We start from the raw sequence: 27,855 nt of genomic DNA, 5'->3' as shown, positions 1-27,855 counted from the left end.
ACATTTATAACTATTTATTGATGTAGGGCCAAGGCCTTTGGAGTGTTAAGGAGATGACTTTAGTACCTATGTTTAAAATCCCAGGAAAAACCTGGTTGGCCCACGATTAGGTCATGGTGTTGATCTCTCAGACCTTTCACTTTGGCCAAGAGCTGTCGGGCACATTAGAAAGTGATCAGAATGGTCCCCCAAACTATTTTACAGTGAATAGTCAAGAGGTATATATTTTATTTTTATTTTTTTGTCTTTTCTAGTCCTTAACCCACTGAGGGAGGCCAGGGATCGAACCCGCAACCTCATGGTTCCTAGTCAAATTCGTTAACCACTGAGCCATGACGGGAACTCCAAGAGGTATATATTTTAGATAAAGAAAGGGTATACTGCAGGGGGAAAAAGATGGGCAAGAATCATGGGTTGAGATGTTCACAACATTTTATTAAAGTACAAAATTGTTGGAATTAAGCTGAATAGAAAAACATAGTAAATATTTACAAAAACATTGATAATACCACTCAGGTCACACACATGTAACAAATACAGGAAGGTCTTAAAAAAGTTGACAAGTGGAAAATCTGGAGATTTCTCAAAATGGATAGAACAGTTAGTTCACGGCTCGGTTTGGCATCAACGTAATATGTAAGATCTCTGGAGTGAATGTTGTCCCCACTCCCTGTGATCTAGCGCCGCCTAGAAATTTTGTTCTTGGGGACATTCAGACTCAGGCAGCCAGAGGGGTTAAGTCAAGAATTGAGATAATCTACGTTATGGTCTAAATTTCTTCATCCTGTTGACTGTGTTGAGGTTCTGTAGACACAGTCATGGTTTTTGCTCAGCTTCTGTTGATATTCAGATGGATGCAAAGAACATGAACAATTTTCACTGCTTAAACAAAAATTCAGCAGATAAAAGGCTGAGAGGAATATTTGATATTGGAACTACATAAAGTCTATCTAATGGAAAATTATCTACACAACTAAGATAAAATAGAGATTTAATCATGCCTAATCTCATATTTACTGAATGTAGGCAGAGTAGAAACTTTTAGGTCAAAATGCTCTAAGTTTAGCTTAATGAATGGTCAAAATACATTATGCTGAAGTGACCATAGAACGATCTCTGGAGGCCAGAAAAACTTAAAATCAGATTTAAAAGGAAAACAGACTCAGTACATACACAAAGCAGAGAAGAAAACAACGCCCACAAGACAGTCACGACTTAGACAGTATTAGAAACATTAAGGGCCACTTGGGTTCTACACACTTCACTTTGTGGTTCTGAGTTCAGTTACCTTCCCCAAACTCAACTCGCAGGGGAGGAGATTAAGAGGTTCAGGTAACTTTAAAACCAGTCTTGGGCTCAAAGAGGCCATTACTTAAAAGAATCACCTCACATCTTAAAACAGATCATCTTCATCTGATTCTTCAAGGTACTTAATTGGCTTCTTGGTCCGTCCAGATTTTGCCCGAGAAGCCACAGCCAAGTCTAAGTCCAGATGGAAGTCATCGCTCTCCCCCTTGGGTTTCTAGAAAAGAAAAGCTCAAGTAATTTGCACAGTGTCAACCTGACAGCAGAAAGTCAATGCAAGAAATGTTTTGACAGACTATAACTCAAGGACTTGTCTATTATCTTTTATTTTATTTTAGTTTTTTTTTTGTCTTTTTGCTATTATCTTTTAATAAATAGTTAGAAGAAGATCCAAGGCAACTCCCTCGTTGACTAATTATCTGCACATTTAACTTTTTACAGCTACACCACATCGAGTAAAAGGCATAATGGATTATGAGATTAAAATTTATTTTCTTAAAAATGTGCCAAATTATTAGGAGCAAAGCTTGGTCATGTGTTTCAAAACATCTACAGCAAAGGGACTGACTAGGATAAATACCTTGCTTGTGACTGCTTTAGAAATCATTTTCTCGAAATTAGAGTCGGAATCATCAGAAGTGGATGGCTTCCTTTTGCGGCGACCCTTAGGTTTGGGGGGATTAGGCTTTTTAGAGACATCAGAATCCAAGTCTGGATCCTTTTTGGCTCCTTTCGGTGCAGCCCTTTTTTTGGCGCCTGTAGTAGAGGTGGAAGACTGACCTGCAAATCAACACAGACATTGATCATGGCCAGTCGTAGATGAACTGTGGGGAATTGCTGGCACTGAACTTTGTTCAGCACCCTGCTGACTGCTTATGTTTACCATAGGAAAAGACAACCTAATAGAGGTGAAACTATATTAGAGAATCAAAGTTATTCTTTTTTTTTTTTTTGCTATTTCTTGGGCCGCTCCTGCAGCATATGGAGGTTCCCAGGCTAGGGGTCTAATTGGAGCTGTAGCCACCGGCCTACGCCAGAGCCAGAGCAACGCGGGATCCGAGCCGCGTCTGCAACCTACACCACAGCTCATGGCAACGGCGGATCGTTAACCCACTGAGCAAGGGCAGGGACTGAACCTGCAACCTCATGGTTCCTAGTCGGATTCGTTAACCACTGCGCCACGCCACGATGGGAACTCCCAAAGTTATTCTTAATCTGATTTTTTAGGGCCACACGCATGGCATACGGAAGTTCCCAGGTCACACTGGAGCTGCAGCTGCTGGCCTACACCACAGTCACGGGCGACACTGGAGCTGAGCCTCCTCTGCCATGTCTATAACTCATGACAATGCCAAATCCTTAACCCACTGAGTGAGGTCGGGGATCGAATTTGCATCCTCACAGACACAATGTTCGGGTTCTTAACTCAGTGAACCACAATGGGAATTCCTAATAGGATTTTTTTTGTAGGTCTAAGCTTCATGTTAAACATTTGCAACTGTTTGTAAGGCCTATCATCATAGAAATAAGCTAAGATAATGCTTAATGTTTTAAGAAACATGCTATTTTTAAACCTTTTGACTAGCAATTTTGATACTAAAGACCTAAAGATTTGTTTTCATTTGAAAAAGGCTTAGTTTCAATAACAAAATAAAAAATTGAAATTGACTTGTAGTAGCCGGTTAGTTAATCCCAATATTAGCCCATCTCAAAGATTTAGGCTCACTTTTTGCTGCTGTCTTCTTCACTGTCACGTTCTTCTTAGAAACAGGTTTTATAGTTTCAGTTACAGCTGGGAAATCAGCAACCGGAGAGCTTGGAGAAGGCGGTACATTATCCTTGGCATCGTCGGCGTCAAAGTCTGAGACTTCAAATAGGAAGGAAAAGAGTCATCTGAGCAACATGTGAAAATCTGTTTACTGCTTTTGTCCCTGCTCTGAATTCCTAGTTAAACACTAAGTCTTAAATAGTCTCTTCTGGAGTATTTAAAACTCATAACTTCGTTCTAATTTCTGGCTTCTTCGTCAGCAAATAATTATTTTTTTGTATCTCTAATACCTAGCAAGCACATCACTTTTAGTATATTAAATGTAGAAGAGATTTATGTACAAATCTAAACCTAACAACATCAATGTAATGCTAGCAAGAACACACATATATTCTCAAAGGAAGGACGTGGATAACGTAGTCTGGATGGGAAGCCCGTTGGACATGAGTGTGCCGGTCGAGCAGATGTCTGTTTTTGCCTAAATACTTACCTGATGGGGTACTTTTCTGTGGCTTCGGTTCTTTGTTAGTATGTCTAGAAAAAAAAAATTAACATCCTGATAACAATTCTAAATGTGTCAAAGAACAAAGAACATACCATCTGCTACTGTAAACAAACATGATAAAATCCGTAATAGAGAGAATACTTACTTAGGGGAAGTTTCGGCCTTTTGTGGACTAGTATCTGATGGAACAAAATCTTCATCTCGAGTTTTTTCATCAGCATCTGAGAAATCTTCATCTGAATCCAAGTCCACTGTGAATTTGGTTTTCGCTATTAAAATATACATATACAAAGAATCAAAGAGGATAATAGAAGTATTTAATCCATAGACTAATATAACAATTTGTGAAGATCATAAGCTTTTCTAAAAGATGTTTTAGTTTCTCAAAAATTTAATATAATTGCTGCTATGAGAAATTTAATATGATTGCAGCAATTTCTGGGATTAACTGCCCTGAAATACATTGACTATTCAAATCTTTCAACATATGCAGCCTGTTCTTCAGTTTTCCTTACCTGCTGCTCTCCGTGGCTCTTTTTCTCGTGGAGGGACATTGAAATTACTTTCATCACTGCTTATATCTGATTCTGAATCAGACCAGGGGTTTCTCTTCTTTGCTTTCTTAATTGGTTTAAATGGCAAAGTAGTTTGTTTCTTTGTCTTGGTACCTGGAACAGGGAGATAGGAATTATCCACACCATCTATCTATCACCCATCCATCCTCCAAACAGTTATTGAGCTCTGTGCTGGTACTCAGTGGTGAACACGATGGTGAATACAATGGTGAACAATGGTGAACAGAAATGGACGTAGTCCCTCTTCCTGTGGAGCTTATAGCTTCGTCATCTAATCCTATAAATAAATAGTGTGTTTACATAGGGTATGTAGGGCTTTTCCAAGAAAGAGATGCTTGAGCTGAGATGTGAAGTTTAAATAGGTAACTAGCTAAAAGGAGACAGATGATGAAACATTCTAGTTCATGTACAAAGCCCTGTGAGAAAACATAGTGCATTTAGGAAACTGAAAGAAATCCATTATGGCTGGAAAACAGAAGTCTGGGGGAGAGTGGCTGGTCTTATTAAGGATTTAGTTCCTGTTGGGGTTAAGAACCCGACTAGTATCCATGAGGATGCTGGTCTGATCTCTGGCCTCGCTCAGTGGGTCAAGGATCTGGCTTTTCTGCAAGCTGCAGTGTAGGCTGCAGATATGGCTCGGATCTGGCATTGCTGTGGCTGTGGCATGGGCTGGTAGCTGCAGCTCCAATTTGACCCCTAGCCTGCGAACTCCTGTATGTCACAGGTGCAGACATAAAAGGAAAAATAAAAAATAGGTGCAAGATCAGGGAGTTCCCGTCGTGGCGCAGTGGCTGACGAATCCGACCAAGAACCATGAGGTTGTGGGTTGGATCCCTGCCCTTGCTCAGTGGGTTAACGATCCGGTGTTGCCGTGAGCTGTAGGTCGAAGACGCGGCTCGGATCCTGAGTTGCTGTGGCCCTGGTATAGGCCGGCGGCTACAGCTCCGATTCGGACCCCTAACCTGGGAACCTCCATATGCTGCGGGAGCGGCCCAAGAAATGGCAAAAAGACAAAAAAAAAAAAAAGGTGCAAGATCAATAGAAGGTTATTGTAGAAGTCAAGGCAATGGAGACAATTCAAAGGGAAAATGGCGAGGACCAAACCTTGGGGGGCATTTAATGGCTGAGTAAGAAGTTTAAAGTCATTAAGTCTTGTTAATTCTTTTCCCCACATGTCTCTCCCACCCACCCTTTGCTATTTATTTCCTTTATCGAGGCCCAAAGATGAGGAGGACTGTCTCCTTGTTGGTCTGTATAGTCCTTTCTTCATATTCTAGTCAGTATCTATTCCATATTTCTTAGTTGAATCCAATCTTATTATCCTCCTCCAACAACTTGGTAACCCTCCTTAATCTTGTTCAACTGCTTTCCAGTATAAACCTTCCCATTCTCTTGCAGGAGGGGGGGGGCCCTTCTCATTGTCCTCTATACATTATATGACTATTTTCCTTCTCCTAATCTGGAAAACCTAAATCTTACCCAATATTTACGACTCTAACTAAGTTTTACACCTTTCACAAAGCCTCTATAATCTACATGTATCCACACTGACATCTCACCTTGCTCTAAATCTCCACAAGAGTTAGTATGTATTGCTTCACCTTCTTTCCTTTCTTTCTTTCTTTCTTTTTGTCTTTTAGGGCTGCACCCTCGGCATATGGAGGCTCCCAGGCTAGGGGTTGAATTGGAGCTGTAGCCGCTGGCCTACACCACAGCCACAGCAACACAGAAACCGAGCCACATCTGTGACCTACACAATTCACGGCAACGGTGGATCCTTAACCCACTGAGTGGGGCCAGGGATCGAACATGCATCTTCATGGTTTCTAGTCTGATTCGTTACCACTGAACCAAGACGGGAACCCCCAGGTCTCCAACTCATTTTTCTGTTTTCCCACCTTGTCAGCCAGCTCCAAAGCTGAGAAATGACAGGAACTCCCTCAATGGAACAGTTTAAATGGGTAAATTTGGTATGTGAATATCTCAACGAAGATGTTAAAAAAAAAAAAAAAAAGTAGATACTCAGTAAAGGCATAATCTGTTTAATTTACTGAGTGAGTGTTAGATAATATCCAAAGCATGGTATTGAACTCTCCAGACAATATAACGTGACTAAGATGTGGGCACTGCCTGCAAGAAGCTTTATATAGGAATATACATATTTTCAAACCTCCTATTTGGCTGGAAAGTGAAATCTAATAAACTGAGCATTTTCTTTAGATTCTAATGAGGTATTTCATTACAAAATGATCTCTTCCAAAATAAATCAAATTCCAAGGACAACATTAGGGAGGTTCAAGTACACTTCAGACACAGCCCTTCCTGACGTTACTCAGCAAGAACTCAATGAACATCTATGTGGAATGTACTAGGTAACAAACAGAATTTCATCTCAATTCTATACCATTTTCCTCGACATGTTTTAATACCTGGTTCTCTTTTCTGTTTCTTCTCCAGTCTCTGTTTTAGACCCTCTACTTCCATCCCATCCTCTTGAGGGCTTCCTTCAGTATTTTCACTCTAAAAGACAAAAATGGCCAAGTTCTGCCATCTTATTATTTGGAATAATGTAAGGTCAAATATATATCTGGTCAAAGAGTGATTTTTTTTTTTTCCTTTCCATTTTAGTTAAGAGCTCAGAATAAAGGTAAGAGTATGACTTTTTCAAGATACTTAAACATTAAAAAAATCAGGCTCATAAGAAAGGAGTTATTATTAGTTTGATAAATTCAAAACTATGGGATTGGAAATTTTATAATTAGCTCAGTTAAATGCTTAAGGTATTTTATGGATAATGCGTTCAAGAGTATTACCTTGATTTTCTTTTTGATTTTCTTCTCTGCCTCTGCTTTCATCTCTACAGTCACTCGGGGGATGACTCTTTTTCCACATGGAGAAGGCAAAACTTCTGCCATTTGTGTTTTTTTCCCCTTTGCTTTTCCCCCTTTCCCAGGAAGTCCTATTTGTTCATCTTGTTTTTCCTTTGCTTCAACAGCCTACAAAAGGTTGATGTGAGAAAGCAATTTATAAGCTAATAAAGACATTACAGCATCAATGCTGCTTTAGAGAGACAGAATAAAAGGCAATGACTCAACCAATTTCGATTTATTACATTTTAAGATACATTTGTGATAAGCTGTTCTATAAAGTATACCACCAACAATAGTGAAGTTATAATTAAGGCACACTTTGAAAAATGTTGGAGATAGAAGATGGGGTTCTACACATGATTCTACTATTTAACCTTTGAGGATAAAATGGGGTACTAGATTGAGGATAAAATACATACGTACATGTATACATATTTGTAAACTCAAATAAGAAATAAGAATGTGATTCCACTAATGCACACTAAGCCAATCGACTGATTACAAGTCAGACTCCAAACTGAAGTGCAATAATATAAATCTGTACATCAAGCCTTTTCGCTTAGTTTGTGAAATACTTTTTCCTTTTGGTCTTATCCATAGCATGTGGAAGTTCCCGGGCCAGGGAATCAAACTCCCGGCCTCAGCAGCAACCTGAGCTGCTAGTAACAGCACCAGATTCTAAACCTGCTGGGCCACAAGGGAACTCCTAAAATACCTTTTCTTATGTTAAGATGTTGAAGAACAAACAATATTAGCAATTTTGGTAACAAGGGATCTTCTGAAACTACCAATTAGCTAACCCTGAAGGAAACTGTCTTTGCCCTTTTTAGGTTTACTTGGAGGGACTGGGTTGGTGTTCTTCTATCCAGAATTTAAATTCTCTTTATCTCCTCAGTCCCAATAGGTCAAAAAATCAACTCCTGCCCTTTCTCTTCTTTGTCCAAAAACTTCTAGCCAGAATGTTTCCTGGCATCATTTACTTTATTCTAACTAGTTCCTAACAATCTATTATTTTATGTTATCTTGCAATGTTTCCTCTTGCCTCCTTTTTTTTTTTTTTTTTGTCTTTTTGTCTTTTGTTGTTGTTGTTGTTGTTGCTATTTCTTGGGCCGCTCCCGAGGCATATGGAGGTTCCCAGGCTAGGGGTTGAATCGGAGCTGTAGCTGCCGGCCTACTCCAGAGCCATAGCAACGCGGGATCCGAGCCGCGTCTGCAACCTACACCACAGCTCACGGCAATGCCGGACCGTTAATTCACTGAGCAAGGGCAGGGACCGAACCCGCAACCTCATGGTTCCTAGTTGGATTCATTAACCACTGCGCCACGACGGGAACTCCATAACATGGGTGTTATAAACTACACACCTCCAGCTCTTCAATAAAAGCAGCCAAGTCTTCTTTCCACAAATCTGATGGACTCTTTCTCTTTAATGTTTCTAGTTCTTGCTCCTTTATAAGTTAGAAAATTAAAGAGTTAATTTATGTGTATAAACAGCATTTTCATAAAGCACACAATTTACTTTCACTGCTAGAATACAACTAAGCAATGTGTACCATCCATCAACTCACTTTTTCATTTCTTAGTTTGCACAGTTCATCTTTCTTTTCCTTGGTTAGATACCAAAGAGGCATATCAAGAAGGTAGTTGAAGGTTGGTCCAGAATCTGCTACAGAGTCACTCTTGTCAGCTTCCTTTTCATTGTCACTTTCTTCATTTTCTTCTTCATCTGGAACCTACAGGAGGAATTAAAATGTAGCTTTAATAGAAAATGTGAAACACAGACATTAGACTTTAACAACACAGAAAACGCTAACCACATTACCTTTTGCTGGGCTTCTTTCCAAGCCTTCACAGGATCCGAGTCATATCCCCTCTGAATCAGAACTTTAATTAATTCTTTCTTAGGCTTGTTTTCTATTTAAAACAAATATGAACAGAGATAATGGTTTTAAGCAATATTTTAGAAAAGGGATAAGGATTTACAACATTAGGTCAAAAGATTAAAACTGGAAATTAAACTGTCCTCTTGCATAAATTTGTACATTCTAGTGGATAACCAAGTCTTCTCTCTAAACCACTGACAAATGTAAATTACCACAAGGGGGCAGTCAAACCATACATGAGGCTGTGATCCAATGGCAACAGAAGACAATCAAAACCCTTAGACTGTTATTGACTTCAGTTATATTCCCTGGTCTTTATAAAGTGGGTGAGTTTTTAATGCCACCCATCCCCATCCAAACATTGATTTCTCTTGATTATGGTCCTCTATAATGCATTTGTTCCCTGTTTTCTATAGTACCCCTCTTCCAATGTCTACTACAGTCAATTTGTTAGACTTTGGGGGATATTGAAAGTCACTAGCTATAACAGAATGAGGTTCGGAGTACCACCTTTCAATTAACTTGACATAGGTCACAGTTTTAGCCCCTCTGTTTTTATTCCTCAAGAAGGCTGGACAGTCCCTATTATTTCCTAAATTTCAGTCAACTAAGTATAATCTTTACCTTTTATTTTTCTATGAGTCATATTCAAGATTACTCATTTTAGCTTTGTCTTAAGCAAAATCATCTGTGAAATCAGGGGACTAATACAGCACTGTTACCGTATTTAAAAAAATCCACGCAGGGAGTTCCCGTTGTGGCTCATTGTGTCAAGAACCCAACTAGTATCCACAAAGATTCGGGTTTGATCCCTGGCCTTGCTCAGTGGGTTAAAGATCTGGTGTTGTCGTGAGATGTGGTGTGGGTCGCAGACGCAGCTGTGATCCTGCGTTGCTGTGGCTCTGGCGTAGGCTGGTGGCTACAGTTCTGATTAGACCCCTAGCCTGGGAACCTCCATATGCTGCGGGAGCGGCTCAAGAAAAGGCAAAAAGACAAAAAAAAAAAAAAAAATCCTGTGATCACTACTCATTCATGTTGTCATGCTTTGGGATTTAATACTATAAGCCAAAGTTATCTGGCTTTCTTAGCCCCGGCCAGAGTTGAGCCATTTCTTTTAACCTTCCAGCTTTAGTCAAAATTATTTTCCTCCTGGTTACTTAAACTCTGACATAGGTGCTTTTAAGACACGGGACTTTTTCAGGGACCTCTTCTAGCTCTTTATTCTCTTCCTGTTTAAAGGCTAACTAAATCTTGATTTCTAAAGATGCTCAATCTAGGAAAAGCTATCTCTTTCAAACTCTAAATGCTTAATTAGGTATTTGAAAGAAAGGCTTATATGCAGACAGCAGAACTAAATGGATTTTGCCCTCCCTCCCCACCATTACTCTTACTAAAAATGTTTAAAGGAAGTTAAGCATGATTATAATTTTAGTACAGGCAGTTATTGTTCTAAAAACATACCAATGATTATTTTGCCATCTATTTTCTCTAAGATAAAGCGAGCCTGATTGTTCAGTTTAGCAGATTCAGCACCAAGCATTCCCAGAAGCCATTCTTTTCTTAATCCATAATATTTAAGCCTGAGTTCAAAGAAGTCTCTTAGAATATCCAACACTGTGTCGTATTTCTTTAAACAGCCTACATGATCAAAAAGCACCTAGAAAAGAAAAACAAGATTAGTGCCAACAAATAGGTAAATTGGCTAAGCTTTAATCATTTAAGAGAAATTATTTTATTCTTTGAAAATATAAAAGTAGACTAAGATACCCTTTAAAAAATACATATTATTTGTTAATACAAATGGAAACATGTATTTCTCATAAAACAAGACACACCATAGAGTTGCATGTGAGACTGGTTTGCAGCTTGAAGACTTTGTGTAGTCCGACTCTCTCTGCCTCTGCCAGTTTTTCTTCAGTCATCTTCACAACAAACTTCACAGTGGTGTCTGTGTGGTACTCCCTATAATCTGTTATGAGAGGGGGTGTCTTCTCAGTGCCATTCAACATGGGCTCTAGAACCTGCTCCTTATACGTCTAAAGAAAGAAAGAAGCATTTCGTAAGTTTCTAAAACACAAGCTCCTGAACATTCAACAAACATTAATACAAAAATTGTTTCCCTGATCTCAAAAAATAAACCCATAATTACCTGGGTCCATGTTCTGATGGGAAGCTCGGAGATTTCAATAGTTGTGGAATTAAGAATAGCCACTTCACCACTAATCACATACTGATTTGGAGCCAGCTCTTCGATAGTACCTTTGAAGTTCTTGTAACTTGGAAGCTAAATATTTTAAAAAAGAATGTTTTCTGAATGTGCTACTAAAAAGCAGAAATCAAAATAGCACTAAACAATAAATCTAACATTAAAGCATGAAATAAATTTTACATTGGTGTTCTCTTTAAATATATCATCTGCTGAACTGAATAGCTACCATTGGCAAAGGTTCTTCTCCATCCATCAACAGTCTGATGTTGTTCACAACTTCACGAACATCAAAGTTGGGGATTTTGCAGGACCACCCAGTACCAATTCCTTCAGCGCCATTTATCAGCACCATGGGTATAATAGGAATGTACCATTCAGGTTCAACACGTTGGTTGTCATCATATAAAAACTTCAATGTGTGATCATCTTTTGGTGGAAATAACAACCGAGCCAAAGGACTAAAGAAAACAAAGAATGTTATTTTAAAAAAACATTGGCTTTGACACAACTTTCATGGAAAGAACATGACATGTGTTATCTCAGATGCATACATGAAAACTGCCTTGACTTTAACATGCTGACTAGTATTCATTTATTAATATTTATTGAGTGCCTTCTACATGCCAGGCACTGAATATATAAAGTCCCAGCCTTCAAGGAGCTCAGTACAAGGAGATATTCTAGTACAGAGAGATAGCCAATGAATGGACACTTTGTCAGGTGGTGTGGGGTAAATGCTAACATAGAAAAATAAATTAGCTAAGATTGTCCCAGCGCTTCCCCCACAACCTCAGCTCCAGAGGGTCCTAAGGAATGGTAGGTACCTTCTGATAGGATAACATTTGAGCAGAGAAGAAACAGAGAAAGAGCCATGTGGGTAACTGAAGAAAAAGTATTTATTGCAAGCAGAGGTCCCAATTAGTCAGAGGCCCTGAAGAAGTATGCTTGGCATGTCTCACTATAGGCAAAGAAGCCAGGTGTGTTTGGAGCCAAGACAGTATGAAAAGGAATCAAAAGATTTGGTGAGTGGAAGCACAGGGCCTGGTTTGCTAAAATAGGGCTTTAGTTTTTCTCTGAGTGAAGAAGTTGAAAGGCTCTGAATCAGAGTAACCTATTCAAAAAAATTAATCGGCTGCCAAAACAAAGAAAGATGATAGACTGTGACGCTCCATATGAATAAAGTGAATGGGGTGGCTTAGCATTTTTCCAATGCAGAGCCCATAAGATTTGTTGATGAATTGGATACAGTGTGGAGGAAAGGAGTCAAAGGCAACTCTAAGTTTTTAGCCTGAGAATTAGAAGGATGACATTCTTTTTTTTTTTTTTTTTTTTGCTTTTTAGGGCCATACACATGGCATATGGAAGTTCCCAGGCTAGGGGTTGAATCAGAGCCGCAGCCCCTGGCTTACACCACAGCCAGAGCAATGCAGGAGCTGAGCCAAGTCTGTGACCTACACTACAGCTCACAGAAACACTGGATCCTGACCCACTGATTGAGACCAGGAATCGAACCCACATCCTCTGGGATACTAGTCAGATTTGTTTCTGCTATGCCACAATGGGAACTCCCAGAAGGATGGCATGCCATTCATTTACTGAGCCAGGAATATTAAGGATGTGATTTTGGACTTATGTTTGAAATACTTATTAGACATCCAAGAAGTACATGTTGGGAGGGAGGCTGTACAGAAAATTTAGAGGCTGGAGTTCCCGTTGTGGCTCAACAGACCCCACTAGTATCCATGAGAATGCAGGTTCAATCCTTAGCCTTCTCAGGGGGTTAAGGATCCGGTGTTGCTGTGAGCTGTGGTGTATGTCACAGACATGGCTTGGATCTCATTGCTGTGGCTGTGGCGTAAGCTGGCAGCTGCAGCTCTGATTTGTCCTCTAGATTGGGAACTTCCATTTGCTGCAGGTATAGCCCTAAAAAACAAAAGAACAAAAAACAAATATATACATATATATTTAGAGGCCAGGGCTGGAGCTATGGGACTGGATGTATGAGGTATGATCCACAGATAGGAGGGCAGTATAGTCAGTGGAAAGAGATCTGATGACAAAGCCCTGGGGCAGGCTGGTATGGGGAGATGAGTAGGAGCCAGCAAAGAAGACTAAGAGGGAAGAGAACTAACAGTCTGGTGTCTTGGAGGACAAAGAACAAAGAGTTTTAAAGATGAATGATTAACTGTATCCTATGCTGTTGAAAGGTTGAATGACAGCTGAAAACTGACCATTCATAATGTACATTCCATAGACTTGTAAAGGAAGTAAAATTTCAAACTTGTGTTTAAGAAGAATCAAGTTGTTTTTTATTCAGACTCAAACTCTACAGATGGGTTTCTCAACCTTGGTACTACTGACATCTTGGGTCAGATGAAGGGTGCTGTCCTCTGCATTACAGAGCGTTTAGCAATATCCCTGGCCTCTGCCCACTAGATGCCAGTTCTGTGGCTCCCCTGGTCATGACAATCAAAAATGTCTCCAGATATTACTACATGTCCCCTGAAAGGCAAAGTCTACCCTGGTTAACAACCACAGCTTCATAGGAGAAAAAGAGAAGAAAATATAAGAAATGGGAGTAAAAAAATTTTATGATTTGGAGTTCCCATGTGGCTCAGCAGGTTAAGAACTAGGCACTGCCACTGCAGCGGCACAGGATCCCTGGCCTGGGAACTTCTGCATGCTGCGGGTATGGCCCACAACAACAACAACAAACCCACCAAAAAATCACAGAACAAAAAAACTACAAACCAAAACCAAAAAACAAAGCAAACAAAAAAAGCTATTTATAATCTGCCAAGGAAACAATACTTCTAAGAGACACAAAGTTCAAGCTATCAAACTGAAATGGAATTTTGACTTTCTGCTCATTGAAAAGAGTAGCATATTAAACTTTAATAAATTCATTTAAAAAAATTAATATCCGGGAGTTCCTGTCATGGCGCAGTGGTTAACGAATCCAACTAGGAACCATGAGGTTGCGGGTTTGGTCCCTGTGCTTGCTCAGTGGGTTAACGATCCGGCGTTGCCGTGAGCTGTGGTGTAGGTTGCAGACGCGGCTCGGATCCCGCGTTGCTGTGGCTCTGGCGTAGGCCAGCAGCTACAGCTCCGACTCGACCCCTAGCCTGGGAACCTCCATATGCCGTGGGAGCGGCCCAAGAAATAGCAAAAAAAAGACCAAAAAAAGACAAAAAAAAATTAATATCCGAGCATCTGCAACAAAGACATATTTTCTGATTAACTGAATTTAAAAATTTTTGGTCAACTAAATGTCATAATACTTCAAAATTGGAAATGGCAATTCACTGAAAATTGGAAGCATACCCACCTGAGCATTGTGAAGATGTATCGAGGACTAGCAGAATCCTTGCCACCATGCAACCTGGTACCAAACTGACCAATGGGCTGTAAGAGGTTCAGATTATTGCTACCCACAAAATTCTGAGCCAAATTGATAATGGTCATCATAAGTGACATCTGGGGGGGAAAAAAGATTCATTAATCTTATCTGTAGGCTTTTAATAATAACTGTCTGATTATGACTATGCCTCACTATACTCCTGTAAGATTTTATGAAATGTAGATCTTTATTGGCTTTTTACATATGAAAACATAACAGAAGTAGTATCTAAACCCAAGACTTCTGTCTCCAAGCTCTGGGCTCTTGCCTTACATGGTTTTTATCATCTGACTCAACCTTAAAGGCATAGCTCTTCTCTTCACCCTCAGCAGAATGAAATATTTCCTTCTTTGTGTTAAAACATTTTGCTCATTTCTATTCTAGCATGTATCACTCTATTCTACCATTTTGTATGTGTGAGAGAGAGAGAGAGAGAAAGAGATAGTCATATGGTTAAACTGTGATTTTAACTCCTTAAAGGTAGCAAACATATGATTTATCTTTGTACACTTGGTAGATGGTAAGCATTCAACAAATGTTTACTGTGTGAACATTTACTGAGTAGCCCATGTATATATTTTTAATTTTTTTCTTTTTTAGCTACCCCACGGCATATAGAGTTCCTGGGCCAGGGATCAGATTCAAGCCACACTTGCAACCTAAGTCGCAGCTGTGGCAATGCTGGATTCCTTAACCCACTGTGCTAGGCTGGGGACCGAACCTGTGTCCCAAGACACCACCAATACCATTGTGCCATAGCAGGAACTCCTAGCTGCTATATTTTGATTGAAAGCAACAAGCAAGGCAATCATTACCTTTAAAGTTCTAGAAACTTACAGGCAACCTAATTCTTTAAAATTGTTTTACATCAATGCAAAAAAAGCAACTTCAATCACAAAATTAAAAAATGAATATGTAGGAGTTCCCATTGTGGTTCAGTGGTAACAAACACCACTAGTATCCGTGAGAATGTGGGTTTGATCTTTGGCTTTGCCCAGTGGGTTAAGTCTCCGGCGCTACTGTGAGCTGTGGTGCAGGCCGGCAGCTGCAGCTCTGAGTCGACCCCTAACCCACAGACTTCCGTGTGCCACAGGCACGGCCCTGGAAAAGCAAGTAAACAAACAAACAAAAACAAAACCAATATGTATGTTTGTACAAAATCAATTCAGACATATATGAAAAACTGGAAAGTTGCCCTTTCCAATTCCTAGGGATAACCAAAGTTAACAATTTGGAGCACATCCTTCAAGTATTATTCTGCCTCCTTTATTCCCTCACCTGACAATAGAACGTGGACATTCTTCAGTGTTAGCACACATAGATTTACTTAAGTAAATCTGATCCCATGTATAGATGTGTCACAATTTATAGTAATGTTCCAATTGATGGACATTTTTCATGTCTAAATTGTGGCATAACAAAGTTACAGCAAACATTATTAAACACTTTTGAATATAGATCCTTGCATGTCTTTTGATTATAGTATCCTTATATTATTTTTATAAATAGATTTGTAAGGTCAAAAAATAAGCACATTTTACAGTTTGATAGTTTTCACCAAATTGCTCTCCACTATGGATATACCAGCTTATATTTTCACCAACTGTTTGGAGACTGACTTTGCAGGTATTTCTGCTATAATGCTTTCTGGAAACATTATGGATTATGTATTTACCTCACCATGATGATAAGAGGACATCTCAGCTACTGACCCAGCTAACTGGGCCACCTTCACTTCTCGCTTGTCATTTCGTTTGAAACATGTAAACAAAACTTTTCTCTGTCCCGGTTTCAAACCTTCAAAACGAAAGAAGTGTAAATATTAATATCCTCAATTTAACCATTTCTGGGCATTGATTTCCATGTTATAATAAAAATAGACCAATAAATTGAAACTCACCATCCACCATGGATGGGATAGATCTCTCATTATCAGAATTTGAGAACAGGATAAGTTCCTTGTTTATGAAGTCATTGTATGTCAGATATGTGGTAGTTTGCCCATACAAGTAATCCTGAGAAACCAAAGAGTGTTACATGATCTAGTTAAAAATAAAAAATATCACTGGTCATAACAACGATTAAGACAAAAATAAAACAAAGGCATTCCTTAGCACTGTTATTTCCATGAAAAAAAAATTTTCTTTTTTTGGTCTTTTTGTCTTTTTAGGGCTGCAGCCGCAGCATATGGAGGTTCCCAGGCTAGGGGTTGAATCAGAGCTGCTGGCCTACACCACAGCCGCAGCAATGCCAGATCCGAGCCACATCTGTGACTCACACCACAGCCCATGGCAACACTGGATCCTTAACCCACTGAGCAAGGCCAGGGATCGAACTTGCATCCTCATGGATGCTAGTTAGATTCATTTCCACTGAGCCACAATGGGAACTCTCTCCATGATAATTCTTAAATCCCTCAAAAATAAAGATTTATGAAAAGTATTTTATATGTTTTAAAGACAAAGCGAATTTAACTGCTGCACAATTAGAAAAAAAATGCATTAACTTTCTAGTTTCTTTCAGGTTTAACACATTTATGCAGGTGTCTAAATAAGGATATACAGTTATCTATTATTAACATTTCTAGTGAAATAACTATTAATTTTAATTTGCTCTGTCAATTCTAAAAGGTCAATAAATAGTACATTTCGTGGGCTATATTAAAAAATTTTTTTGTACCTCAGGAAGGCCAAGTAACTTTCGTTGCCGTCTATCTTCCATGAAATGCGTTAACCATTCCTTTCGATCATCTATCTGTTTTTTGCTAAAGGCCTGCAAATTAGAAGATGAAAAAGATGTCACTGGTAGACAGGTTCCAAGTTATTTCTTCTATAAGAAATTAACTAATAAACAACAAAATCTCAGTTTTCTAAAATATATGTCTCCTTTCTCTGGAATATGATTACTGAAAACATTCTACTCTCTCTCTCTATATATATATATTTTTTTTTGGCTTTTCTGTCTTTTTAGGGCTGCACTCGCAGCATATGAAGGTTCCTAGGCTAGGGGTCTAATCGGAGCTACAGCTGCTAGCCTACGCCACAGCCATAGCAATGCCAGATCCAAGCCGCATCTGCAGCCTACACCACAGCTCACAGCAACGCCAGATCCTTAACCCACTGAGCAAGGCCAGGGATTGAACCTGCAACCTCAGTGGGGATCCTTAACCCACTGAGCAAGACCAGGGATTGAACCTGGATTCGTTTCTGCTGCACCACGATGGGAACTCCTCTACTCTATATTTTATTACGTGAAAATTTAAATGTTTGAAATGACCAGTTAAAGCATTGATCTCTATAACCAGAATGTATGTGTGAAATATAACTCAAACTCACCAGGCTGATTGCAGCATCATCTTCAGGACCGGAATATTTGAATTGGATACGATGTCTTTTCATATCTGCAAAGTATTCTTTAGCTTCTTTTGATGTGCTGGTACCCAAACCTACAAAAGCAAGAAAAGCAAGCTATTCCATATAATCTTGCGCCATGGTATATAACAAAACGAGACGCTCTATGAGTTTCATTACAAACCTTTGTAGTATTTGACTTTCCATTTTTTATGATTTGGTGTAGAACTCTTCCATTCTTCAAATTCAGGAAGGCTATAGAAAGCCATTTCTTGCTTGTTTTTAGATACCTAAGGTACAAAACATATTGCTGTGGGTTTCTATACTGCTGGGGTCCCTGCATACCACCATATACCACTGGGGTTATATGTGTATCTAGGGTTGAGGAGCAGGGCCTTAAAATATCCATTATGTAATCTTAGAAGTTAGTATACCTTTACAATGGGAGTGATAAATTCCTCCAGGAAACGATGTCGCAGAAGAGAGGGCCAGTTATGATGGATAAAGTTAATCAGCAAGCCTTTGATATGGGAACCGTCTTGGTCCTGAAATATTTGGAAAGCCAAAATACAAAAGAATTGCTTAGAAACTAAAATAAATAAATAAATAAAATTACGAAGGATGTACAGATAATTTGTCAAAATTTTTTCTATCGGTATTTAAAAAAATGGCTATCAAATTCAGACACACTTAAACTGTACATTTAATATACACGTAATATAAACATAATATATCTGATTAGATATGAATTAAAGGTAATGAATACAGCTTCAGGTTAATTATTTTCTTTCAGGGCAGGAAAGTAATGCAATAATAAGACAGGTTTAATTTAATCATCTTAAACAAATCTGACCTGATCTGTCATAATCATTATCTTCCCATAACGTAGAGTCTTCAATGAATCTTCATCTTCATAGTTTTTCTTGTATTGAAGACCCACAATCTTGATTATGTTGTTAATTTCAGCATTTTCCATTATCTGAAATGGATATACAGCAAAAAAAAAAAAAAAAAAAAAAAAGGTAATATTTTGTTTATAAACTCTAAAAAAAGAGAGAAATAAAATAGTATATGTTGCTTGGGTTTTCTTGAACTCTAATATTTTGTTATTAGCCTATACTTCAGTAAGTCAGAAAGATCTGTTAAGATATGCTACAATGTACCTAATTTCCTAAAATAACAACTAAGATATATTTCAGAACACTCAATGAGAGAATGAAATATGAGCATGAAGTCCTGCATTACAGAACTAGATTGAGATTCTAAAGATAGTTTTTTTATATTCTACCTGTTTATGAGAAGCTTCTCGAACATTGAGTATTTTTCCCCTAAGAGGGAAAACTCCGTATTTGTCTCTCCCAACCACACCAAGGCCTGAAACTGCCAAAGTTTTGGCTGAGTCTCCCTCTGTCAGGATAAGCGTACACTCAGTGGAATTTCGGCCCCCTAAAATAAACAAATTGATATTAACACATTTAGTTCAACCTCGAATACACTAACTCAGATACGTGATAAAACGAAAATAATTTATAATTCATAACAAATTGGCTTGGGGTAAAATGGAGCTAAGTAATTAGATACATATTTTAGCTAAAATTCTTAATAAAGCCTTAGTTTCTTAGATAAATCTCTCACGACAATTATCTTGCTGCTAAACACTGGTTTGATTATATTACGTTATTAGTGTTATATTTTTGTTTTTTAGGGCTGCATATGGAAGTTCTCAGGCTAGGGGTTGAATCAGAGCTGCAGCTGCCAGCCTATGCCTCAGCCACACAGGATCTAAGCCACATCTGCATCCTACACCACAGCTCACAGCAACGCTGGATACTTAACCCACTGAGCTGGGCCAGGGATTGAACCCACATCCTCATGGATACCAGTTGGGTTCATTCCCACTGTGCCACAACGGGAAGTCTTACATTTAATATTTTTGTTGATGATGGGGTTTAGGACATGCCACCCTCATGTAGGAGGTAACCTCCTTATACCACAAAGAAAGGGACATTCTAATCCAAGATTGAGGGTCAAGAATCTGAATCTTAGCCTTGCTAATTTTCCCTAAGTTTATTCTATTTCGCTTATAATCTTTGTCCTATCATATATTTCCACAACTTTCCATTCTTTGTCGAAGCTAGCATAAAACACTTAGGTTTAACCATTTCTTTAGGTCTTCATTTCTTTATAAATGTTCTGGTGTCACATGAAACTATACTTAATAAATTCACTTGCTTTTTTCAGTTTAATTTTCAGAGACAACCAGGAACCTAAGATGGTCGAGATGACTTTTTTTCTCTTCTACATTAAGTAATAGATCACTGTATTCTAAACATTCTTGTTTTATTTTTTTCTTTTTTGGCTGTCCCGCACTGGCATATGGAGTTCCCAGGCCAGGGATCAGATCCGAGCCACAGTTGAAACCTGTGGCTACAGCAATGCCGGATCCTTTAGCCCACTGTGCCCACAGGAAGCTGAACCCTCATCCTGGCGCTACAGAGATGCCGCCTATCCTGTTGTGTTACAGTGGAAACTCCTAACATTCTTGTTTTATACCCCCAAAATAATCATCTCAACATTATTTATAACAGCTAAAGAGTGAACATGACTTAAATGTTCATTAACAGGGGATTGGTTGCTTTTTAACAAAGTACAAATATTCTTCTGGATATTAATTGTCAAGGGAAGATACCACAGTACACTGTTAATGAGTAAAACAAATAACTGAACTAAGAGATTTAAAGTTTAGAAACATTATTAAATTTATACCTGCATCATTGGCATCATCAAGTTTGGGAATTCCTTTGATTCTGTTATGTTTTACAGCTGAACATTTCTTGTTTAACTGGACTTGGGCCTTAAATTTCACCCAGTTTAGGATGCTTTCTACAATACCACAGCCAATTGCCTGAAAATGAGAAAATTCATCTTAGGGAAGAGTTTTATCAGAAATTGAGACTACAAATGAGCCCCCATAAAAATAAAAATACTTTAAAGATGAAAAGAAGTAGAAAAATAATGGCTAGAGGGTGGCACTTCGTCCTGTCTTAGGTTATCACCACTGATGGAACGGGTTCCTTTGCGTTTATTCACTCAGCAAATATTTACTGACTACATACTTATATTGTGCCAGATACTGAGCTACATGTTTGAGATCTTGTAACAAATTAAACATGGTTCTTGTTCTCTAGGTGTTTAGTATACAAGGAGGAAGACAGAGAAAATAAAAAGTTACAAGCATGATAAGTATTATGGGTAAGTGAAAAGCATGTTATATTTAGTGAGGTGTGTCCAGTGTTGTACTGGGACAAACTTAGTTAGGGGAAGGAGTAGAAATAGAAGGCAAATGACATTTAAGACTTAAAGTAGTTAGCCAGGTGAAAAGCATTTCAGGCAAAAAAACTAGCATATGAAAAAGCCTGAAGAGGGGGAAGAATACCATGTTTCTGAGTGTTTTTTTTTTTTTTGGCTTTTTAGCAGCACCCTTGGCATATGGAAGTTCCCAGGCTAGGGGTTAAACTGGAGTTGCAGCTGCAGGCCTACGCCAAAGCCACAGCAACTTGGGATCTGAGCCATGTCTGGGACCTACACCACAGCTCACAGCAATGCTGGATCCTTAACCCACTGAGCAAGGCCAGGAATTGAACCCTCATCCTCATGGATACTGGTCAGATTCGTTTCTACTGTACTACAATGGGAACTCCCCTGAGTAATTTAAAGCCTGTAGGAAAAAACAAACAAACAAACACAGGGAGTTCCCATTGTGGTGCAGCAGAAACGAATCTGACTAGGAACCATGAAGTTATGGGTTCGATCCCTGGCCTCGCTTAGTGGGTTAAGGATATGGCATTGCTGTGAGCTGTGGTATAGGTCGCAGATATGGCTCAGATCCTATGTTGCTGTGGCCCTGGTGTAGGATGGCAGCTACAGGTCCAATTGGACCTCTAGCCTGGGAACCTCCATATGCCATGGGTGTGGCCCTAAAAGACAAAAAAAAAAAAAAAAAAAAAAAAAAATCCGTAAGAATGGAGCTCAGATAACATAGGAAAATGGTACAGAGATGAGGTTGGAAATGGCAGGGTTTTATAAGCCAAATGAAGAACTTTGGATTTAGATTTATGAAATCTAGTGGTTTGTTGAGGATTTTTACTAAACAGGAAATAGTTTTGCTTTTTAGGGGTGAAAGAGTTCCTTGTATAGAGCTCAGTGAGTATGGAGAGAACTAATTCAGTTTTGGATGTGTCCCGTGAAAGCAACTTTCGGCATTCATCGATTGGCAAGGAATTAGATGAGCTAAGTTCAGAAGTGATCTAAACTGGTGATATGCAATGGGGAAATATAGATGGCATATAGATGGTAATTAAGGGCCAAGGAAGAGTTGTTTTTTTATTTCCTTTTCAGAATAAGACGTGGGAGGAATCTTTTTTTTTCTGCAGAGATGAGAAGGGCAATGGAAAATAAAGCAAGGTGCTTCTATTTTTAATTTCCCTCTTGGTACTCACAGCTTTGATGAATTTTTCACTCAGTTGGCATGTTGATCCAAAGCTCTTGACTTGTAAAGTCATATTCTCCTTTGTCTGGGAGTCAAAGGTTGGGTTTTCAATTAAGGCATTCACAAAAATCCACATGTGATTCTTAACCTGTGGTAAAAGTTGATAGTAAATCACTAAAAACTTACTCATGCTTTATTTATAGTCTTTCTCTTCTTCCTTGACTTTAGCAAAAGAACACTGGTACATCGTACCTGATGTGCTTTTACTGCAACACCGCCCTTGTTTTTCTTCTTTACAACATCAACAAGTTTAGCCACAATCTGATCAGCTACATAATCAACATGTCTGCCACCCTAAAGAGGAAAAATACCAAATTGTAAATTCATTATCCTCAAAATAATAACAATGAAACTTTATGCTGAAGTAGCCATTCTCGTTCCTTTTCTATATTAAAAATGATAATGCTTATACATAATGATAAACTGTAATTAATAATTCAAAAATAAAATTACCTTGGAGGTAGCAATGCTGTTGACAAAGCTAATTTGCTGAAAGCCCTTTTCACTCATTGTTAAACACACTTCCCATCTGTGGTTTACTTGTTCATGGATAATTTTCAATGGATTGCCAGTTTCATCAACCTTATCCTTCAAATACAAATCTACATAGCTACGGAATCCTTTTACCTAAACAAGAATTAAAAATAATGGTTTAAAAAATTTTTTAAAGTAAATTAAAAAGCAGACTATAAAGATTTTTCAAAATCAATGAAAGGGTGTTCACGGATGGGCATTAAGAGGATGGTCATAATGGACATAAGAGGATTTCTTAGGAGATTCTTTGAGAAAGATTTCAGTGAGTTTAAACTGAGCTAACTAAAAAAACATGGTATACTGTTTTCTTTACAGGAACACATCTGAGGAAGTCTCAAAAAAAAAAATAGGAGGAAACAAACAAACAAAAAAACACTACCTTTGACAATGATCACAAACATTGCTCATACTTACTGGAAGCTTATTTCCATTCAGAAAGACCTTGACATCTTTAGTGGATCCAGCAATATCATATGCTCTTCTAACCATAAGTGCAACAATATCTTTGTCTAGGCTTTGCATTTTAAACTTAGACAAATCAGGGTGGAAGGTAATACACGTATAATCTTCTCCATTAAAGGGCTTCAGTTCCATCTCACCAGCTCTCCCCATGTTATCCATCCACGTCTATGGAAATAAAGAATAGGGATTAAAAATTCCGGTAATATCAGAGTTCTCCTGTGACGAAGTGGGTTAAGGATCTGGCGTTGTTACTGCAGTGGTTTGGGTTACTGCTGTGGCTCAGGTTCGATCCCCAGTCCAGGAATTTCCGCATGCCATAGGGGGCAGCCAAAGGAAAAAGAAAAATCAACTAAGTTCATAAACTAATACCAAATAACACAAATTTACAAGCCCTAAAAAACAAAACAAAACAAAAAAACCCCCAACACAACCAAATATATGTTTATGAATAATTTCTCATGATTTAATAACATACATTATGTTAAATTAAGCCATTTTTGCCACTATAAACTGCTATAGTACAATTCATAATCAAGGCACAAGACACCCATTTACTTGCCTGTTTGAACATTTTCTTATATTCTCTACTGGCTGTTTCCACAGTAAATTTGGTACTGAATATGTTACACAGTTTGGCTCCATAGCCATTTCGACCACCTGGGCAAATACATATGAAGTACTATTTAATTGTTATTATCTCTTAAACAGCTTTGTGTCATAATCATTGGCAATGCTATTCAATTATAGAGATTTATTCCCACACTTTTAACCTCTATGCCACAGAGTCATTTAAAAGATGTATTTCTTCAGCAACAAATATGTTCTTTATTTTCCTCAATACTCTAACCTGTTACTTTCTTTTCTTCATCATCATAGTTACTAGAAGTTAGGAGCTGTCCAAAGATGAGAGCTGGGACATACATCTTCTCAACTTTGTGTTCAACAACAGGAATTCCTTTTCCATTATTCCATATACTAATTAAATTGTTTTCCCTAAGAAAAGAAGATAGAAAAAAATTTTTTTTAAACAGATGTTAAATTAGTGTTTAATATTTTTATATTTAAATAATATTATTTCTAAAATACGTGAATTCACAAGTTTCAGTTTCTTTGTGACTCTTTTTCATGTACACCTTCTGAAATTCAGAATGCTTAGTTCCTAACACTCCTGAAACAGGAGCCATGAGGGGAAAAAAAAACGAATCCCTTTCCAACACCTGAGCAGACACTGATAATGTTGAAAAAATATGAAATTTTAAAATGTTAAGGTAAACAAAGGGAAGTGATTTATGTCCAATGGAAAGAAAAGGACAAAACTTGGAAATAATATTATTATACTACTTTTAAGAGGATCATCTGTGCTGTCCCAGCTCCCTTAGCTTTCCCACCCAACAAAGCACATTGCAAAACAAATATGAAAGGGCATTATCCATTGTAAACTTCTCTGCTTGCTAATAAAATGCTACACATTTATTTGGACTTACTTATCACTTAGTTAATTCTCACAAGACTATATTTTAGTTATAACCTGACACACTATGGTTCCTATTACAAATAGTATTAACTACAAAAAAGACTAATTAAAATTAGCTTGACGGTTTTTTTTTCTTTTTGGCTGCTCCTGCAGCACACAGAAGTTCCCTGGCCAGGGATCAACAGCACACCAAAGCAACCAAAAGCCCTTGCAGTGACAATGCTGGATCCTTAACCGGCTGTACCGCAAGAGAACTTAACATTTTTTAGAGTATGTCCTCAGCTAGTCCTCAGGAGCACTGAAGTACACCACTAACACTTATATTTCCCCAAAAGAGCCTAAAGTATCATTTATGTTATAACTGATCAGCCTAATAAAAAAGATGAAACCACACCTTGACCACCCACAAAGGGACATTTTTCCAAGCAGAAGTGTCAGATCAGATTATTCTCTATCACCACCTGCTGGCTTATTATTTGAATAGCATCATGAGAAAAAGTGAAAGCTATGGACTCCAGAATACAATTATTGGAGATGCTTACTGAAGTATTTAGGGATGACGTATCATAATGTCTGTAATTTATTTTGAAATGGTTCAGAAAAAATATAAATGCGGCGAATATGACAAAGATTGATAACTGTTGCATCTAGATGTTAGGCATTCATTTTAGCATTCTACCTTTCTGCACTTGGGCAGACTTTCATCTAAAAAAAGGGCCAACTTTACTACAAATCAAAGTAAATACAACTAGCAGGAACAATGAGCTATAAAAATAAGCAAGAGACTTACGGGTCAATTGTGACTCTAATACAAGACATTTTGGGGTCTCTTTGCTTGTTGTCTGCAGCATTGACTAAAAAGAAATAAAACACACATTTGGTAAAAAAAATTAAAGTATTTTTAAAAACATTAAGATATAGAAAGAAAAAAATCTCGGATTGCGCAAGAGTAAGATTAATGAGGTGTTAAGTTAGCAATTTTCATTCATAGTACAGTTTCTAGGAAAGAAGTCAACTTCCTAGACTTTAGTAGACTGCCTCACCTTTGCCAACTATTGTTTGAAATGATAGGAGGCCTGGCTATGGAGGGTTTGCTGGGAATATCACTTCTTAGGAAAGATCTGACCAGTAAATATTTATATGAAGGAATTTACTCACCTAGAATCTCATCGAAGATTTTGTACAAACCAGGAACAAAAGTGACTTCCCTATAGTTAATGCCAATGTCTTCATCATAAACCCACATTTGCTAAAAATAAGGCAAAGAAATATGGTTATCTTTACCATATATTTATTCTATCATCCTGATTACTGTAAAGCCTTCTGGACTATGTACTACAATACGTATGATCTCTTAGGACAGTTCCAGTAACAAAGTATATGAAGTATAGGCAGTTAATCTGGACAAGGACATATCTCAACTACTTAGTAACTACATCTAATTCGCTTGGTTTTACCTGGGTCACTGATTCCACAGAGCCAATGTAGGTGTCTGGGCGGAGCAAAATGTGTTCCAACTGTGTTTTCTTTTGATAGATTCTTTCTATAGACAATCTTTTCTTAGCCTCTTCATTTTTCTTTGTTTTGTTGACTTGCATATTTTCATTTACAGGCTGGCAATTAAAAAAAAAAAGATTGAAGAAAAGCGATTTTGAATCACAGGTTTATCAGAAACTGTTCACAAAACACCTACCACAATGATCTGCTTACACACACCATGACAAATCACACGTTTTGAGGAGGTGTGGGTGGTGTTGACATCGTTTGTGTACAAACGTGGTGGTTTAAGTTATCTGCAGCCAGGTTCCTGGGTGTCAGCTTAAATGGGCATGTTCTCTAGCCCAGCGTAACTATCTGACACGGAAATGCGTTCACATCTTAGATGCCATCCATAGAACACACCCCCTTCTTTCATCTACTCTGCACCTATTGACTGAGGGTCTACTGGGTCCCAGGCACGTAAGAGATTCTCCTTCAGCAGCAGTTTGGGACGCTATGGAGTCCACCTTTTTTTTTTTTTTTTTTTTTGGTGCCGAAACCCGGGACCGAACCATGGAGTCCACCCTTTAGGCACATTAACGTCTTGAACACAGGAGGGGCATATTTTGAGCACTCGGGCTCCGGAGTGGGAACCCCGTGCCTTGTCCAGCGCCTCCCCAGGTCAGGGAGGTCCAATCCCATTTTCAGCCCGAGGGTAGATGAGGAAAGCATCTGTCCGCGCTGCATAAAGCCCCACGCGGCCCATTATCCCACCACCGACTCCAGGACCAATTGACTCGCGTTCTCTAGAAACAGTGAAAACACAACGCCACACCCGTTTAGCTGATGTTACTTCACTATTAGCACCACAAAGGGGTCTCAGCCTCTTCGCGATCGCGCCGAGCCCAGGGGACCCGGGCCCATGCGGAACGCCGGCGCCGAGCCCGCGGCGTCGGGACCGCAGCCGAGGCACCTCCCCCTCTCACAGGCAGCAGGATTGATGCCAGGCCGCGCTGAGGATCCGCGACGCGCCCCCTTCCACGAGCTGTACCTGAAGTGGCGACACCTCCATGGTGACGGTCGTGAAGGGGCTCGACAACTCTGCGAGCGACTAAACCGGCAGGACCCTCGAGATGGTCGGGAAGCTAGCCGCTTCTCCACAGACGATCGTCGGTTAGGAGAGAGCTGCCCCTCCGTTTGAACCTTCAGCCAGCCCGCCCAAACCAGAAGAGCCAATCCCTGACGCTCTCTGACGGCTTCCTTCCCGATAAACCAATCAGAGCTAGTCTTTTATATTTACCAATGAACGGCTGAGATGGCCGGGGGCCGGTTCGAATGAACCAATTAGGCAAGGGAGGCGGAACTAGAAGATCTTTTTCAAAAGGCACCACTTGGAGTCAAAGCGGAGAGACAGACAGGGAATTTGGCCAATAAGTAGGGCTGGTTTGTTCTCGGTGTGTAGCTCTTGAGGGGAAAGGGGTTTTCTGAGTTC

At 38.9% G+C, this 27,855-nt stretch overlaps 1 protein-coding gene across 2 annotated transcripts; it reads right to left on the bottom strand.

Moving 5' to 3' along the window:
* Positions 1–416: 416 nt before the first annotated feature.
* TOP2A (DNA topoisomerase II alpha) lies at positions 417–27,597 on the bottom strand. Of its 2 annotated transcripts, NM_213884.1 has the most exon segments (35): positions 417–1,522; positions 1,886–2,085; positions 3,032–3,172; positions 3,564–3,607; positions 3,724–3,847; positions 4,094–4,246; positions 6,583–6,673; positions 6,967–7,149; positions 8,388–8,471; positions 8,592–8,756; positions 8,846–8,937; positions 10,368–10,563; positions 10,742–10,942; positions 11,056–11,190; positions 11,342–11,573; positions 14,444–14,592; positions 16,191–16,312; positions 16,416–16,530; positions 17,195–17,287; positions 17,851–17,960; positions 18,050–18,155; positions 18,300–18,410; positions 18,719–18,844; positions 19,154–19,311; positions 20,632–20,770; positions 22,365–22,502; positions 22,607–22,708; positions 22,868–23,041; positions 23,363–23,575; positions 23,970–24,067; positions 24,258–24,403; positions 25,675–25,738; positions 26,043–26,133; positions 26,342–26,497; positions 27,415–27,571. In NM_213884.1, coding segments are annotated over 35 exon segments (4,602 nt in total). In that variant the 5' UTR covers positions 27,436–27,571; the 3' UTR covers positions 417–1,393.
* Positions 27,598–27,855: the final 258 nt, after the last annotated feature.

This window comes from Sus scrofa, chromosome 12 (genome assembly GCF_054392235.1).
Source record: "Sus scrofa isolate SSC_HxYL_T2T_F1_AM1 chromosome 12, Sscrofa_HxYL_maternal_Yorkshire_Landrace_v2.0, whole genome shotgun sequence".
In the NCBI taxonomy this organism is placed as follows: Eukaryota; Metazoa; Chordata; class Mammalia; order Artiodactyla; family Suidae; genus Sus; species Sus scrofa.
Note: the sequence above shows the minus strand (reverse complement) of the source record. Positions and strands in the feature narration are given on the sequence as shown.